Below are 19173 nucleotides of genomic sequence, written 5' to 3' on the forward strand. Positions count from 1 at the left end.
GACGATTAATCAAGTAATATGACAATTATTTTTAAGATTAATCAATGAGTCTGTGTGTAAAGTGTCATTTCTGCACCACTATGGCTGTCACTAACGACTATTTTGGTTATTGAGTAATCTGACAATTATTCTAAAGATTAATTAAGTAATCAGTGTGTAAAGTGTGTAATTTCTGCACCACTAGGGATGTCACTAACGATTATATTGGTACTGGAGTAATCTGGCGATTAATCAAGTAATCTGACAATTATTCTGAACATTAATCAAGTAATCGTGTGTAAATGTGTAATTTCTGCAAAACTAATGCTGTCACTAATGACTATTTTGGTATATGAGTAATCTGGCAATTAATCTGGTGATTAATCAAGTAATCTGACAATTATTTTGAAGATTAAGTAAGTAATCAGTGTGTAAAGTGTGTAATTTCTGCACCACTAGGGATGCCACTAACGATTATTTTTGTAATCGAGTAATCTGACGATTAATCAAGTAATCTGACAATTATTCTAAAGATTAATCAAGTAATCAGTGTGTAAAGTGTGTAATTTCTGCACCACTAGAGCTGTCACTAATGATTATTTTGGTCAAGTAATCTGATGATTAATTAAGTAGTCTACCATTATTCTGATGATTAATCAAGTAATTGTATAATTATGATTAATTCTTTGTAGTACTAAAAATAGATTTAAGTGAACAAATGACATGACTTTAAAACAAATGACTTTAAAATGACATATATAATAGCAATGACGCAATAATGAGTTCAAATAAAGTATCGAAAGCAACTAATCATACTGAATTAATTTTGAACAAAACTGCTAAAATACATAATGTATTATAAATAAAAGAGCTAAAGTACATTTTGCATTATAACAAATGACTGCAGAGGGCACCAACAGCCTGACAATAGTTTTTACACTTTACTGCACAACCTAATCCGTGTTTAATATTCACTCAACATTTAATTCAAATGTCCACTTAATCTTTAATATTTGGCCATTTCTTTATGACAGAAAAGCTACAGCAACTGTAACTTCTTGAATATGTGGACATCAAAACATGTAAATTTAGAGTAAGGGTTTAAACTATTATTTTGAAATTGCAATGAACAGTTAGCATACTGAGAAAGATAATGAAGATGCATTCTCCTGTGTTTGCGTAGGTTTATAAATGATTCACCTTACAAATCCGATGAAATTCCGCACATTGCGTTCCTAGATGAACGTTATAATAAATCCAAATTCAAAACAACATGCAGTAATATTCATTGATTACTATGGTGAATGAAGTCAAGTTGCCCCTTATAATATGGCGGACGGCTTACGTACAGCGGAACATAGAAACAGTATATCTATGGGAGCCACTCTTAGATGCACGTACATTACCTACATGTACGTAAATAATTAAAGCGCATGTGACCCTGGACCACAAAAATCAGTCTTAAGTGTCAATATTTAGAGATTTATACACTTAGCTGAATAAACAAGCTTTCCATTGATGTATGATTTTTTTTTAGGATAGGACGATATTTGGCTGAGATACAGCTATATATAAAAATCTGGGTGCAAAAAAAAAAAAAAAAAAAAAAAAAACATTGAGAAAACGGCCACTAAAGTTGTCCAAATGAAGTTCTTAGCAATGCATAAAAATAGGCCTTCTGTAAATGTATGATTTGTTAGGATATGACAATATTTGACCGAGAAACAACCATTTAAAGATCTGGAATCTGAGGGTGCAAAAAAATAAATAAATAAAAAAAAAATATATATATATATATTCAAAATATTGAGAAAATCGCCTTTAAGGTTGTCCAACTTAAGTTCTTAGCAGTGCATATTAGTAATCCAAAAATTAAGTTTTAATATATTCATGGTAGGAAATTTACAAAATATCTTCATAGAACATGATCTTTACTTAATATCCTAATGATTTTTGGCATAAAAGAAAAATTGATAATTTTGACCCATACAATATATTTTTGGCTATTGCTACAAATATACCTGTGCTTTTTGTGGTCCAGGGTCACATATATTAAACCTGCATGGCATATATTTATTTAATTAAATCACACTTTGTGAATTCTTAATAGCACTATGCTTTATGATGATTTTTAAATAGGTTTAATATGTGGAATGCACCACTTTTCGTATTATGCAGATTATACGACACACGCAAAATGCAATCAAGGTTAAGGAAGGATTTTTTTTTTTTTTTTTTTTTTTTTAAAATCGAATACTCAAATAGAATTGAGGATTTGTTGCAGACCTATGCACCACCAAACCGAAAACACTTACTTGCAGTAGCTAAGCAGGCAGTATGCCAGTAGCTTGGGCTCTTTCCAGTTGGTTGCAGCCATGTTATCTTTGCGGTGACGTTCCTGGAAGGCCTCGCTGACCCATACGCGCCTGAGCTGACTGACTAAAGAGTGCTGACCCGCCAACCAGCCTTCATCATTTTTCACAATGATGCTTATGATCTGAGGGAGTTTATGCATGCTCATTAATATTCAGGCTTTACAAACAAGCAACAGTTAACTGTTCAGTTAAGAGAGTGTTTGGCTCACCTTGATGGCCTGGAACTGCAGGTCAAGACGGGCAGTGCTGGTGGAGGGAGATCCAGGCCTCACAGTTGCTGCAGCCCCAGCTGGAACCAGCAGAGGGACAAATCGATTTGGGTTAGAAGCCAAGACATCTCGAAGTGGCTTGGCATCTTTGTGCTTCAGGAAACTCTGCAAATGAGAAAACAATAAAAGGTTGAAGGAAAACGCAACATTTGTAAGACATCATGACAAGGAATTTTAAACAACAACACGATACAGTACAAGGTATTGAAAAGAAAAAAAACAAACAAACCATGAACATGCGGCTCCACTGTGGGTCATTGAGAGTGGCCTCCATCATGAAAAGCTCCACTGTTTGAGATGGATGACGTGTCAAAAACTTGATCAATGGCTCTCTAAAGGGACTGCCCGCCTGTGAAGAAACATGCAAATTGCATAAAACCATAATATTCATAGTGAATAAAATATCCTCCAAATTATTTAAAAAGATCTTTTCTATTTTAATACATTTTTAAAATGTAACTGGTTCCTGTGCAAAGCTGAATACTTAGCAGCCATTACTCCAGGCTTTTCAATTTCAGCTGGCTGATTTAGTTCTCAATAAACTTATTTTCAGTGTTAAAAAAAACACTTGCGCTGTTTAATATTTTTGTGGAAATTGAGCATGAACATGCCTTTCTGATCATTTAATGCATCCTTGCTGAATAAAACATGAATTTCTGAGGAATGACCCCAAAATCAGTTAAACAGTAGTCTGTGTGTATATATAAATGTATATATCCCTATTCAGTGATTTACAAATCTGCCATATTCTAATTATCTAATTATGTTAATTTAAAAAATGGGCTGATATAAATACAGTAATGCTTTATTTTAAGGTGTCCTTGTTACACATGTACTTACTATTTTGATAAGTAATTATGCATAATTACATGCAAGTATCCCTAAGACAAACCCTAATCCTAACCCTAACCATATAGTAAGTACATGTAGTTCATTTTCAGTAAGTACATTCATTTTACTCCGTACTTAAATGTATAATGACACTGTAACACAGACACGCACTTAAATTAAATTGTAACCATAAATACTAATAGGTATTAATATTCTATTGCATTTGACATGTATTTTTGCATGCCGATCTTGTACCTCTATGAGCATCGCCCTCTCCGTTTTCATGACCACTTCCAGCAGAGGTTTCACGAGTGTCTGTGGAGCAGCTGGTATCAGGTGGAATAGGTTTATAATGGCCGAACAGATCCTCATTTCCTGCAGAGGTGAATGAAGGAATGCATCACAGTGATTGTTAGTGTTAACCAGCATTGGAAAAGCAAGTGTACCTCCTGTAATACACAATCAACAGTGACAAGTCAGGGAACATCTGCAGGAAAGTCAGAGTGGCAGGCTGGTTCCTGAAAACATCATAGATCCGCAGGATATCATACGGTAGCAGGTTTGAGAGGGACCACCTCAGAAATGTGAAACGTAGAGGTCAAACACAACACCACAGACACAGAGATACGGTTACAAAGACTCCACTAGCACAGAGTAACCACGAGCACAATGAGAGCGGAGCCAGTGAAGACTCCACAGCAGGCCGCCATCTCACCTCTACACCCTCCATGGCAGGCTGCGCCAGAACAGGAGACAACAAACAATCAGCAAAGCAGTGTGGGTAATGAGTGCTGTATGGATTGAGGAGATGGGTTCATCGTGAATGGTGTTGTGTGTCCCTTCTAGGTTGTGCACTTGTTGCAAAGTAGCACAAAAAAATTAGTGCAGAGGCCAAAAAATGTGAGGTAAAAAAGTTTTTTCTGAACTGAAATGGGCAGAATTTTAGCTGGACTCTGTCCACAGATCCATTGATTTTCAGTATGGAAACTGAAGGTGAGAAAAATATTGCGCGGGAATACACAGCACCAATTAATTAGTGTGAAGGGCATACAAAAACATGGGCGTTAGGATTATAGTAAGACGTAACTGCAAGACGTAATAAGACATAACTGCAAAATCGATGATCGTTACTAAAATTTTAAATGCTAGATTTTAATAATTATCTTGACAAACAACAAGTAATGCACACAATTTAATAATGGGCAAAGGTAACCTATAATTTTTCAATATTGCAAAAATATTTCATATATAAAATACACATATGCACATTTTGTATTGTACAAAATATTTTGCATAAAGAAAACCTAATCTACTATTAAGATCAAATATTAGATTTTATTGCACTGAAATTACTTCCAGGGCAATTCAGTACATTTTACTTGTATTTTTGGTATCATTTGTGACCCTGGACCACAAAAACTTAAGTAGCAAGAGTATATTTTTAGCAATAGCCAAAAATACACTGTATGGGTCAAAACTATCGATTTTTCTTTTATGCCAAAAATCATTAGGAAAGATAATGTTCAATGAAAATATTTTGTAACACATCAAAACATATTTTTTCATGAGTATTATACATTGTTAAGATCTTCATTTGGACAACTTTAAAGGCAATTTTCTCAATATTTTGTTTTTTTTTTTGCACCCTCAGATTCCAGATTATCAAATAGCTGTATCTCTGCCAAATATTGTCCTATCCTATGTACTTATTTATAAATCTCAAAAAAAAAAAAATAAATAAATAAATTATGACTGGTTTTGTGGTCCAGGTTCTATATGAAAACTTGCATTGATTTTTAATCATTTAAAAATTAAATTAAATTATATTATATTACATTACATCAAATGTTATACATATTACAATGAAAACTTTTCAGTAGTCCTAAAATCATGTATTTTTATGAAAAAAAAAATCTTCCTGGGGTAAAACAAGAACTTGACTCATTTTTGCGATAAATATAAATAAAAATTTCCCTTTTGCAAAGAATGGCACAGAGAACATTGTCTTCATAATCATGAGTGTAACTGCGCACTATATTTGGAACACTGTCAAGATATTTTTACACTAAGAAAACATTGAAATATAAGCACTGAAGAGCAAACCCAGTACAGAATCAGCACCCCAGCATGGGTTTATCTGAGTATGTGTTCTCATGAAGGATAAATCTGTTCGCTCTCCCTGAACTGACCTTCTGTTTCTCTGTATGACTAAACTAATCTTCTGGAACTAGCATTGTGAATGCCCCCCACCCTTCCAACCCTGAACCCGGCTGACCCCGCCTCATTGTCATGTATGGCTGGTCATTCTGTCATTGTTGTAAGAATATTAAGAACTGCAGGAACAGAGGGCCAATTTGCATGTAATTATAATACATTTTAGAGAAAGGCAGGGCGTGAACAAGACCGAAAGAATGGCAGCTCGTTCTGAAGCGTGGAAACAGAAAGGCTTTCTCCTCCTCTCACCTTTTTTACTCTACAAGGTTATCTGTCCAACAAGATAACGAGGATCCAAAACTCTGAACGCTCGTTACTTAGGCGGCCTGGGGGTGGATGGCGCCTAATTAATCATTGATTGTAATATGGCCACTCACAGAGTCTGAGTGGGGCGATCTGGGCTGGAGGAGGGAGTCCAGTCCAGAGCGCTCATCTCCGCTCTCTATATCCACAGACTCCTTCCGCTCATTGATATATAACGAGGCTGCCGCCCTTGTTAAGTACAACAAATAATTCAAGGAAAATCAACAGGGATATTAAAACTAGCTTATACTCACACTGCCATCACTACGCTGGCCTCCTTTATGCGTGATCACCACCACCTCCATCCATTTACGCAGATGTTGCTGCAAGAGCAGAAGAAACATGTAGTATATGCTGTTAACTGCTTAAATTCTTTGAATAATGTAGTCCTTCCAAGAATAGTTAAATATCTAAAGAAAATATCAAAAAAAAAAAAAATCTCCATGAAATGCATTTAAATAAAGTGTATATAGATGTGCATACAGTTGAGGTCAAAAGTTTACATGCACCTTGCAGAATCTGCAAAATGTTAATTATTTTACCAAAATATGAAGGATCATACAAAATGCATGTTATTTTTTATTTAGTACTAATCTGAAAATGATATTTCACATAAAAGATGTTTACATACAGTTCACAAAAGAAAACAGCAGTTGAATTTATAAAAAAAAAATTACCTCGTTCAAAAGTTTACATATGCTTGATTCTTAATACTGTGTTGTTACCTGAATGATCCACAGCTGTGTTTTTAAGAAATAGTTTTTCATGAGTCCCTTGTTTGTCCTGAACAATTAAACTGCCTGCTGTTCTTCAGAAAAAAATCCTTGAGGTCCCACAAACTCTTTGGTTTTTCAGCATTTTTGTGTATTTGTATTTGAACCCTTTCCAACAATGAACGTAAGATTTTGAGATCCATATTTTCACACTGAGGACAACTAAGGGACTCATATGCAACTATTACCTAAGGTTCAAACCCTTACTGAGGCTTCAAAGGGAAACACGATGCATTAAGAGCCAGGGCGTGAAACCTTTGAATTTGAAAATCACGGTAAACTGAACTTATTTTGTCTTCTGGGAAACTTGTAAGTATCTTCTATAGCTTCTGAAAGGCAGTACAAAATAAAAAAAATTAAAAAAAAAATGATATTTAGACAAAATAAGAAAAATGTACGCATCTTCATTCTGTTCAAAAGTTTACACCCCATGGCTTTTAATGCATCGTTTTTTCTTTCTGGAGCATCAGTGAGCGTTTGAACCTTCTGTAATAGTTGCATACGAGTCCCTCAGCTGTCATCATTGTGAACAGATGGATTTCAAAATCATACACATCGTTGGAAAGGTTCAAATGTACAAAAACACTGAAAAATTTCCTGAAGAACAGAAGGGACTCATGAACAATTATCCCTAAAAAAAAAAATAAATAAATAAAACAAAAAAAAAAAAAAAAAAAACAACATGCATTTTGTATGATCCCTCTTATTTTGGTAAAATTAACATTTTGCAGATTCTGCAAGGCGTATTCAAACTTTTTACTTCAACTGTACATAAAATAAAAGATTTTTTGTCATAACTTCTTTTTAGATTTTTCTTTGTTATCCACTTTATTTTTCCTTTAAAATTGGTGGTGGCCATTTGTAAATTTTATATGTCTGGTTTCTGATCTCATCCACATCCAGCTATTTTAGCTGTACAAAACAGCTCATTTTGCTGCTTGATATTGCTAACTGGCGTGTCTAACTATGTTATTTTAATGCATTATCTTAGTTATGAACACATTGGTTTGGAGCCCCAACATCAACGGTTTTGTGGTAATCGAGCTTAAGATGTATTTAACCCAAACCGGTCTTTCTGTTCATTCACAAACATTAAACTGTTTTATAGTATCGACTTACCATCATTTGGTCACAGAATTTGTCATTAAAGGAGTTGGGGAAGAGACGAGTGACAGATGTCAGTCTGTTGACCACATTGAGCGTCAAACTGCGATAGTCTCCGAGCATCATCAGCAGGGGCCGCATGTGCGTATGAATCTGATCCACCTCGATAGTAGCCCCCTCTAAGAACTGAGAAATGTAGAGGAACATGAATACACAATCAGACTTCAAAGCATATAAATGGCCATTAAACAGCCCATGACTGCTTAATAGAGACAGCTGCTTTTACATGCCCTACAAGGAGAACTACAAGATAATGGCATCTTAAAACCCTGTTTTTCGCTACTGTCCTGTCAATTCACAAGAGCAGAAAAACTCTAAACCCAGCGCAAAAAGAAAAGCCACGCCAGCCTTCCGCAATGAGACGATGCATCACGGCCAAATTCATTTTCCTCTCAGCCTGTTTCACTCCATCCTGTATTGATCTTTTCAGGCAGGACTCATTAGAGGCAGCAGGGCAGAGGAAGAGTGTTCGGAAGACACTGAGAGATAGGAAAAAGGAAATGAGGCTTGTGGAGGAAGAGGGCTGACCTTTCTCATGCAGGCCTCTCCAGCCTCCTGGAGCTCACTGTTAGTGGAGTTAAGGGCCTTGAAGAGGGCAGCGATGATCTTCTCTCGAGACTGGGGAAGGTAGTTACAGGCCGCCAGGGCGTCTGAACAAACACACAAGGGAGGGTTAAACAGAAAAATCATGACTGATCTTTGAGCCCTAGTATCCAGTACACATTTTTTTTTTTCAGTTATGTGGCACACACACCAAAAACATTTGCACTTATTAGCATCTTGAAAGTGTCAAATACTTGGTCATTGTTCCAAAACCTAGTGAGCTGTCTATGTAGGCATCACAGGCTCTCTACAACATAAAGGCTATTCCAGACTGCAGACAGAAAAATGTTCATTACAATATTAAGCAGCACAACTGTTTACAACTATCTTAGAATAATTTCTGACTGTAGTAACAGCTGCTGAAAACTCATCTTTGCCATCACAGGTATAAAACAACTTTTAAAACATTAAAATAAGAAACAGCTTATTCAATTTGCAATAACATTTCTCAAGATATTGCTCTTTCTCCTGTATTTTTAAATCAAATTATTGCAGCCTTTGTGAGCATAAGACGCTTTTTTTCAAAACGTATTGAAATATCTTGCCACCTGCAAACTTTTGAGCAGTAGTGCAACTACACAAAAAGTATTATTAAAACAAGTTAAATCAAATTAAACAAGGACAATAACAACAAACTCACAATCAACTGAGAACAAAACCTTAAGCACACTGTGCCTACATAAAGTTGCTGCCTATATAAAGTCTTCCAAATCAATCGTTCATCAGGATCCATTTCAGTTAGCATGCTACCTTACAAGGCAGATGCCCATGTAGGCAAAAATCAGCCAGCCCACTCGCTAGGTTTTGGAAGGAGGCCTATTTATAGTTTCTTGTATATGTATGAATAAAAAGTAGCACATACTGAGAGCAGCAATGCGCAGTGGCACCAGTGAAGGAAGGCTTTTATAACAGGGCAGCTTCATCAATCCAGCATCCTCAGATTCACATAAGTTCAGCAACTGTGACAAATCAGAGATAGTGGAGCTCAGAGAAGAAGTACACAGAGAATCAACACATTGGTGATTTTATGTTACCCACTTACAAGCAGAATGTTTCAGACTGACCTCTGTGTAAAAGACTTTGTGCTCCACCACATTGAGGTCCATGGTGAAGAGGCGGGGCTGTAGGGTAGTGCAGAAGGTGTTGCCCTCCATCAGGCCGATCTGAGCGTTGGCGGGCTGATGCCGCAGCAGATGTTTCTTTGGAGGAACCATGTCCTGCAGCACCTGGAGGAAATAAGGAGAGTTTTAAACTTTCCTTAAATAGAGGAAGGAAGCTGAAGCTGACTGACCTAATGTTCCTTCCTTGGAAGAGTTAACAATAAGAGTAGTGTGATAGCCCTGGGCTCGTGTTGAGGGAGTTGATGGAACGGTCACTGGGCCAGTGCACCGTTATCTAAATTTTTAGAATAAGTGTCGTCTTGTAAAATCAACATTTGCTTTTCTGTGAAATATAATGGCTAACAGATCATGTTTAGTAAAAATTGCTTGGCAAATTGGAGCAGTATATTTATGCAGTATATTTATCCATGAAAAACCTAATAAGTTAAAATATAAAAATTAGGGCTGTGAAATGATTAAATCACGATTAAATCGCATCCAAAATAAAAGTTTGTGTTTGTTATATATGTGTGAGTACTGTGTATATTTATAATGTATATACAAATACTTACACATACATGTATTTTTTTTTTAAATATTTATGTCTATATCACATCTAGAACAAAAATTTACAGATATTGTACACACCCCGTTGTTCATGTCTTTCTTCAGTCATAAAGAAATTATGTTTTTTGAGAAAAAACACTTCAGGACTTCTCTCCATATAAAGGACTTCTAAGGTGCCCCATGACTTTGAACTAGAGCCCGACCGATTTATCGGCAGGCCGATATTAGGCATTTTCCAAACTATCGGTATCGGCATTTATAATGGCCGATAAATGTATATTTCAAAAATAAAATAAAAACAGACGAAACACCCTTCAACCATGTCATGAGTGTTGGCGTTGTATAGTTTGTCCACCAGAGGGCACTCTACACCGTCTCTGTCGGCAACACTTTTGTATAACGCGCCACACATCCTGCAACCTGCTGATCCAGCCAGAGTCGGGCATAATAACAATTAAAAGAACATCCCCATCAGTTCTCTTAACTCAAATAAGCATGACAAAATTCGTGACTATCATGTCCAGTTTTGCTGCTGTTAAATAAGCCGAGAGTGAAGCGGAATTAGCTAGTAATTACGTTACGTTGTTACAGTGTAGTTGACTGACTGTCCTTTTAACTTTTGACAATGAGACTGAAGTATTTCTTTAATAGCGTGACAGTTATAGCAATGAGACGTATCATCTCTCCTTGGCCTGTTATACTGAAAATGTATGTTTTACAATTTGCAGTATGACGTTATCCATTGCTAAATTATGGCTCATCATAGACTAGCTAACCACAAAGCTAGCTAATGCCACTATCAGTGGATGACCGCTAACGTTAACATTAATGAGCTTGGAAACCACAACGAACTTATTCTGCCTAAATAAAGTAATGATTACTGTATTTATAACTAGCATATCTCTAGTTATAGTCCCTGCATTGTAAAATCTAAGTTAGACTTGCGAGGAGTGAACATTTAGACATAGAGAAAAAGTATCAAACGTAGCTTGTGCATAAAAGTTAGCTTTTCTTTTGCGTGTGTGAAATCCAATGACGCCAAGTGTGCGTTGCAGACTGTCGTTCAGCCGCAGCATTAACGAGTCACATAATGGATTTAGATCGCTAAATAGTAGGTTTTAGAAGGCAGGCAGCAACTGATGATTGAAAATGGTTTGATGTAGCTTGGTGGAAAGAATTTAAAAAGTGCAGGTAAAGGGATAAGCAAGCTGACATTGTAATTATAAGGTAGCTTATAACCCAGCTAACAATTTACATGTGACAATAAAAGAAACAAGTTTCTTTTTAAAATGCATTATCATATTATGTTAGTTAAAACTCATAAATAACTACAAATAACTCATGTTAGGGAAATCTGTTAATGTTTTGTTGCGCGTTTCCTAAATTAAAAAAAAAAAAAAAAAAAAATATCGGCCGATATATCGGAATATTGGATTTTAAAACCAATAAATATTTGTATCGGTATCGGCCTTCAAAATCCTTTATCGGTCGGGCTCTACTTTTGAACTTCCAAAATGGAGTTTAAATGCAGCTTCAAAGGGCTCTAAACAATCCCAGCTGAGAAATAAGGGTCTTATCTAGCAAAACAATCTGCCATTTTCTTAAAAAAAAAAAAAAAAAAAAAAAAAAAAAAGAAAAAAAAAAAAAAAAATCACATCGCTGTAAGATAATTTTGAAGTTGGAGGAGAAAATGAGATGGGAGTTTTTCATGGCAGAGCTAGCATTTGAGGAAAGTATATACATTTTGTTTTTGTTTGTTTTTTTGTTTTTTTAGAAAATGACAGATTGTTTCGCTAGATAAGACCCTTATTCCCCGGCTGAGACTGTTTAGAGCCCTTTAAAGCGGCATTGAATCTGCATTTTGGACGTTCAAACTCGCAGCCACCAATTCACTACATGGAGATCATTCCTGAAATTCTTTCCTTAAAAAACAATTTCTTGTTTTACGACTGAAAAAAGAAAGGCATGAACATCTTGGATGACAACAGGGGAGTACATTATATTTATATTTTTTTTCTGGAAGTGAACTACTCCTTTAATAAAACCAAAAAAAAAAATAAAAACATTTCTAGCAATAATATGTTTTTAAAAATCAGCATCATTTTAAACAGTGGGGCAAGTAAAAATCTGACCAGGCCAGCAAAGAAAGTTCTGCCATAGTCCTCATAATATTATAGAAATGTTAAATCACACTCACTTCTTTATGAGGCTCCATGATGATGGTGACGCTCTTGCCTGTGACTTGAGCCAGCACCTGCAGGGAGTGCATAGCCTGTTTGCGGACAGTGGAATTTGGGGAGGTGACCTCCCTTACCAGGTCATGGGTCACCAGATGGAAGGATTTATCCTGGGCAGATAGAAGGTCCTCCGTCTTCTCCTCATCCTTGAGAGGAGTGGCACAGCGTATTAGCAACTGCTCCAGCGTGGTCTTTGCCATAGCAACTGCGCCATTAGACACCTGTGAGAGGCATTAGAAGGATGCATTAGATGATTTAGAAGTTTATGTAGGTAACCTAAACATCAATGATTTCTAATGACATTAGAACGTTTTTGTACCTCTCCTGTGAGGTCCATCATGACAAAGAGCAGAGCTTTGAGGAAGGTCAGCTGGTTCTGCAACACCCAGATAAGAGGAAGTCTCTCCATCAGGAACTTAATGGACACCACTCCACCCAACTTAGCATACCAGGCCTGCTCATAGCAGCATGCGCATAGTCGCTCCACTATGTAGGAAAACAATGGCAGCTGGCACGCCTGAAGAAAAAAAACAGATTGAGTTTCAAAAGAAGAACTTTCATGTGGAATCTGTCTACAAAAGACGAAAAACATGGCAGCAAAAATTTCAAAAGAAGACCTCACCCTTTCTTTGGAGCCCAGGATAATGCTGGCAACATCAAAGATGACAGCAAGTGCAACTTCTCCAATCTTGCACAGCTCCTTCTCCTCATAGGCCATGCAGATGGCGATGGCATCGATCAGCACGAGGGGGTCCATGCCTTTAGAGCCGTTCTCTTCACTGTGGAACATAGCCGTGCTTGGCTGACTGCCTGACTGGTAACATGGCAGCAAGAAGGGACCTAGGGCAGGAAATTAATTTGTAATGTATGTATGTAATGATCTGAGTGCACTTCGGATGTTTCTCACACAGAAAGAAAATAAAACCTTAACTTGTTGCTGCTAAGCAAAGTCATGAAATTAAATTAAAATAGGATGTGCTAAAAGCCAAGCAGTGTCTCTCGTTTCTGATGTCTTGCTGCTGATAGAAAGTTCCTTTTTAAAGGAGTTCACTTCCAGAACAAAAATAATTACAGATAATTTACCCCCTCGTCATCCAAGATGTTCATGTCTCTTTCTTTCTTCAGAATTTTTTTTTTTTGTTGTTGTTGTTTTGTTTTTTTGAGGAAAACATTCCAGAATTTCTCTCCATACAGTAGACTTCAGTGGTGGCAAAATGCAGTTTAAATGCAGCGTCAAACGGCTCTAAACAATCCCAGCCATGAAAGAAGGGTCTTATCTAGCGAAACGATCTGCCATTTTCTAAACAAAGTGACAATTTATATACTTTTTAACCTCAAATGCTCGCCTTGTTTTGTCTCTGCGATGCGCATGCATAGTCTGTAAACTTTGGGTCAATACAGTTAGGGTAGGTCGAAAAACTCCCGTCTCATTTTCTTCTTTAACATCAAAAGCATCCTACGTCGCTCTTTTACCTTTTTTTGTGAAGGGCAATTGAGGTTCTTTGCATGTTCACTTTGTAAACACTGGGTCGGTACTTCTACAGCAATGTAGGACGATTTTGAAGTTGGGGAAAAAAAACGAGATGGGTGTTTTTCGATATACCCTAACTGCATTGACCCAGAAAAAAAAAAAAAAAAAAAAAAAAAGAGTTCACGCAGACCTAGACAAGACGAGTGTTTAAGGTTAAAAAGTACATAAATTGTCAATTTGTTTCGAAAATGATAATTGCTAAATAAAGCCCTTCTTCCTCGGCTGGGATCATTTAGAGCCATATGAAGCTGCAATTACACTGCATTTTAAAAGGTCAAACTTGGGGGCACTATTGAACTCCACTATATCGAGATAATTCCTGATTTTTTTTCCTCAAGAAACAATTTTTTTTTTTAACAACTGAAGAAAGAAAGACATCTTGGATGAAAAGGGGATGAGTAAATTATCTGTAAATTTTTGTTCTGGAAGTAAACTTCTCCTTTAAAGAGGAACAGTGTAGGGACACTTGACACTTGGTGCATTTCAATGGCTAAAATAATAATAATAATAATAATAATAATAATACATTTTTATAGTAAAGTAGTAATATTACTAGTTAAATTTTTATTTATTTTCATTTCAATGCATTTTGCATCCCTACGCAGACAAATGAAAAAGAAAGATTTTCATAGATCAACAAAAAGACAACTATAGTCAATCCTCACATGCATTATTTTCAGAACAGCTGAGAAATCTTTTGCAGAAAATCAGTGATGATTGAAATTTGTGGGGATAAGGACTACATAATGGGACAGGTTGGACATTTCATTTTGTACAATCCAAAAGCAAAGCTTTTCTGTTTGCAACATCACAAATTATATTCATTCAAGAAAATGAGTGGAAAAATAACCGTAATGCATTGCCTCTAGATACCGTACTAATATTAAATAATTACCAATCATAGCACAGTTAACCTAAGCCCCTGTTAATATATAAACACTACACACTGGCTATGTTTACACGCACAGCTTTTGTTTCATTCTAATTGAATCAATTCCGATTGATAAATATGAATGTAGTGTTTACATAAAAGCTACATAAAGTGATCAGACTGATGTGCTTGTGTCACAAGCTTCAAATCAGAATTTATTTTTTTCCCTTTCAGTCTCAGTTTTCAAACTAATAAAGTGTTTACATGCACTCTCGATCATATTAGAAAAGGAATAAACCCCTTTCAATCTGATCAAAATTTCATTTGGATCAAGCTCAGTCAGATCAATTAAGGTGTTTACATGAAGGCTTTTCAGTCCGATTGAGCAATCAATTCAATGACTAATGGATTATTTGGTTGCATGTAAACAGCCAAGTCATGGCAAGACTGAACTTTAGTATAGAAGACATTAACACAGAAGCAGAAAGATTCCTCACCGCACTGCTGAGCCACTGCGACCATGGTGTAATGGCGGATCAAGCTGGCAACGAAAGGTAGAGCGCTGGGCCTGAGATCCTTGATGACCGCAGACATGAACGCCCCTGTCAGGGCCTGCTCGAACGTCCTGCGTGCCGGGGTGTCCTGGGCTTTGTACCGGTGGGAGATGATCACGTTAGGGATCCATTTCTCTGTGAAGCTGTTGAAAACCAGCAAAGGATTTAGCTTATAATTCGCATCGCATCCATGAACTCGCACCATTACATGCGCCTGAGGTTGAATAACCCAATCAGGCGATTTGATTTGATTACCGAGTATAAAAGGCTTTTTGTGTTTGGACAGCTGAGCCCCATGGGAGTCTGGCTTTGTGTCTGGCTGACATTTTGTCTCATGTTTGGTTATTTATCCCAGCTGATAGCTGCACAGTGATGGAGTGAGTGTTTTATCCTTCCTCAAGCTTGTGTTCTGTAATGCCAAAGCCGGTAGCAGTGGTGATGGATCGCTCCATTTCATTATCGCTATTTAAAAGGCTTGGCTTAGGGAGAGGACTGAGCCGAAGAGAGCGGTCAGATCAATTCAAATTCATAACGCTGCCACTTGAATGGGACTCAATTATCCGGCCTGGCATTTGCGATATTAAGAGGGCATTCCGCCTTCTGAAAAAGGCCCCTTTCATGATGACCAGCGCAGTGTGCCACACTGAAAGAGGGAGGGAGGATGTCATGAATCAAGACATCTGACAGCAGCGGCGGCTCTCCTCCCATATAAATGACACTCGCTTATTTCGGAAGGGGCCCGTATGACTGGCTTTTGGGGTAAACAGATAAAGTACAGTCAATTAGCCTCAGCGTGGAGATCAATGACTCTGTTATGTGACCCTCCTGCCCAGCCAGCAGAAACGGCTCTGAGTAATTAGCCCTTTGAACACTGTAGACAGTGGCGGCCAGGCTGGATGAGGCCCAGAGGAGCTGCAAACATAGCAAAAACTGTGAAAAATGCAGAGGCATGTTCACTGGAACAAGGCTGCAACCCAAGGTTATTTTGATAAACGACTGATCTGTCAATTATTGCTTAGATTAATAGGGTTTTTAAAATCTAAATTTTCTGTATTTTTTTTTTTTTTACATATTTTAATATATAATTACTCACCCTCTTGTCATCCAAGATGTTTGTGTCTTTCTTTCTTCAGTCAATAAGAAATTATGTTTCTTGAGGAAAAAAATGTCAGGAATTATCTTTATATAGTGGAATTTAACGGTGCCCCCAAGTTTGAACTTCCAAAATCCAGCCGAGGAAGAAGGGTCTTATCTAGTAAAATGATCACTTTTGAAACAAACCGACAATTTATATACTTTTTAACCTCAAACCCGCATCTTGTCTAGGTCTACGTCATTTCTGTTTTTTTCCCCGCATCATTATGGTCAATACAGTTAGGGTATGTTGAAAACTCCCATCTCTTCTGAAGTTTTCTTCGCCAACTTCAAAATCTTCCTACATTGCTGCAGAAGTACCAACCCAATGTTTACAACGTGAACGTGCAAAGAAGATTAAATGCCCTTTCCAAAAAAAAGGTAAAACAGCAATGTAGGATGATTTTGACATTGAAGAAGAAAACAAGACGGGAGTTTTTATAACTGTATTGACCCAGATTACAGAGACTACGCATTTGAAGTTAAAAAGTATATAAATTGTCAATTTGTTTAGAAAATGACCGATCGTTTCGCTAGATAAGACCCTTCTTCCTTGGCTGGGATCATTTAGAGCCCTTTGAAGCATTTAAGTTCAAAGTTGGGGGTACCACTGAAGTCCACTATATGGAGAGAAATCCTGGAATGTTTTCCTTAAGAAACAATTTCTTTACGACTGAAGAAAGAAAGACATGAACATCTTAGATGACAAGGGGGTGAGTAAATTATCTGTAAAGTTTTGTTCTGGAACAAACTGAACTTCTCCTTCAAGGTCTGAAAAACAAATACAGTGAATGCAACTATGTAGGCTATGCTGTAATGCTTTCGTACAAATAACGAAACATTCTAAAACTGCTTTAAAATGTAAAAGTTAAAATCACTCAATTAAAAATGACGAAAAAGTATGTCTTTCAACTCAAGTGAACACAGTTTTTATATGAATAAAAAAAAAATGCACTTTTCCCACATCATTCTTCCACTGTATTTCAGACTGGCGGATGTTTTCTGCATACAAAGATCTATAATCACATTTGCTAAACATTTTTGTTGCATCTCTAAACAAGAACTTGAGCTGATAGTGTCATGCCTTTCACACCAAATAATCAGCCTGAGATTTTCAGTAGAAAAAAAAAGGTTTCATATTGAGCTATTTATACAAGTGACACCTGAAGTGGTTGTCTTACTTGGGATGGGCAAGGAGCTGGTAAAGGGCATGCTTGTTGTCCTCTAGGCTGGTCATGGCAACCAGGAAGCATTTGATCACCTCCCAGGCCTGTCGTCTATAATACGGCTCAGTATTGGCACTCTTCAGGCAATCCAGTGCGGTCTCTATAGCCTAGATACATAAGAAAAAAAACATATTAGTTGACCAAATGCACACATAAAAAATAAAATTAATCAGCTTAATGCCTCACATTAACATCCCAAAAATTAAAGTGATAAAAACCTCATCACAAAATTGCATATGATTGCATGCCTCACACATTTTTATTCAAGTTATGTTGCACATTTATATGACACTAATCTCCCTTGCTTGAGTGAAATTTTCTGTGATGACACTTAAAGACCCATCATACATTAAAACATTCTGCAGTGATTAGATGCCTCTTAAACCCTTAAATTATAAAGAGACAAGCTAAAGTGGCAAGACACGTCGAGGGAGAAGATGAGCTAATTAGTAAGATTCAAAGATAGAGAAGCCAGCTCGCCACAGAAAGGCCTGTCTGAATGAATTATCGCCGAAGACGGCGTGACCACTGACAGCCACGCAGGTCATTTCAAGAGAGAAACCCCAAAACTGGCTCTTAATGCTCATGTGCTCTTGAAAAAGGTGAAATAAATGGCACACAGGCTGAGAAAAAGAGGGTCGTACGTGGCAGTACAGTACTGTTTTACAATTCCTGAGGGTCCTGAGGTGTTCCTGCCTTGTTGAGACATTATTATAAATGTCACATAACCTTGTACACATGTTTTAGTCCCAAGAGGTCCCTCCACACAAACTATGTCATTTTTCAAAAGCTCAAGGCCTTTCCAGAGGCGGCCTGGCGCCTAAAAATGTGTGTGTTCCATATAAAAGCATGAGTTTTTCTTTAAAACTCTTTGGGATTTTTCCCCTCATGTTAAATTGTTGCTCCTCTTCGGCAACATTGAGAAAATGAGTCTAGGAACCCCTGGTGATAGACTCAGACACCATATCTGAATGTTTCAACCTTGTTTAATACCATGATGCTTGTAAATCAGATAAATATGGGCAAAATTAATCAAGCAAGAGAGACCATCAGCGCTGACGGGAGTGCAATTTGTCTCTGACTGGAGAAGATTCACAGAGAACTTTCTTGAACTACGGTGCATTACCTCTCATTTAAAACTGCATGGGTTCTTGGAAAGGAGAAACTAAGAACTGCTTCATATTAAAATGGGAAGACAGTTGAGTCCTGCTGACGTCCAAATCAAACTGTGCTTGGAAATTCCTACACATATAGAAGCAAGCGTGCATGCTTTGAGAGTGAAGGCCGGTCCTATGGGGGACAGAATGAGTTGTTGCCTGTCTTGATCCAAACACATCGCTGAGCTCCGGGCGGCTGCAAACAGCAGCTGCCGCCTGCGGCAACCACAGGGCGCATGCAAATGAAATTAAGCAGCGACGGCGCAATGGCGGTAGCATCCATCT

The 19173-nt window shown here is 37.2% G+C and overlaps 1 protein-coding gene across 2 annotated transcripts in view; it reads right to left on the reverse strand.

The window, feature by feature from the left end:
* The window catches only part of trrap (transformation/transcription domain-associated protein), a 97199-nt gene that overhangs the window by 63795 nt on the left and 14231 nt on the right, over positions 1–19173 (reverse strand). Inside the window, exons 22-36 of one of the 2 annotated variants that reach the window (XM_051123943.1) lie at positions 17687–17838; positions 15315–15514; positions 13038–13255; positions 12735–12932; positions 12376–12636; positions 9576–9737; positions 9374–9470; positions 8437–8558; positions 7864–8034; positions 6226–6294; positions 4170–4190; positions 3710–3829; positions 2853–2972; positions 2564–2728; positions 2295–2476 (exon numbers count right to left, since the gene is read on the reverse strand). In XM_051123943.1, the coding sequence (XP_050979900.1) occupies positions 2295–2476; positions 2564–2728; positions 2853–2972; positions 3710–3829; positions 4170–4190; positions 6226–6294; positions 7864–8034; positions 8437–8558; positions 9374–9470; positions 9576–9737; positions 12376–12636; positions 12735–12932; positions 13038–13255; positions 15315–15514; positions 17687–17838 (2258 nt within the window). The remainder of the gene's footprint in view (positions 1–2294; positions 2477–2563; positions 2729–2852; positions 2973–3709; positions 3830–4169; positions 4191–6225; positions 6295–7863; positions 8035–8436; positions 8559–9373; positions 9471–9575; positions 9738–12375; positions 12637–12734; positions 12933–13037; positions 13256–15314; positions 15515–17686; positions 17839–19173) is intronic. The other variant, XM_051123944.1, reaches the window with a different exon arrangement.

Source organism: Labeo rohita, chromosome 12 (genome assembly GCF_022985175.1).
Source record: "Labeo rohita strain BAU-BD-2019 chromosome 12, IGBB_LRoh.1.0, whole genome shotgun sequence".
Lineage (NCBI taxonomy): Eukaryota > Metazoa > Chordata > Actinopteri > Cypriniformes > Cyprinidae > Labeo > Labeo rohita.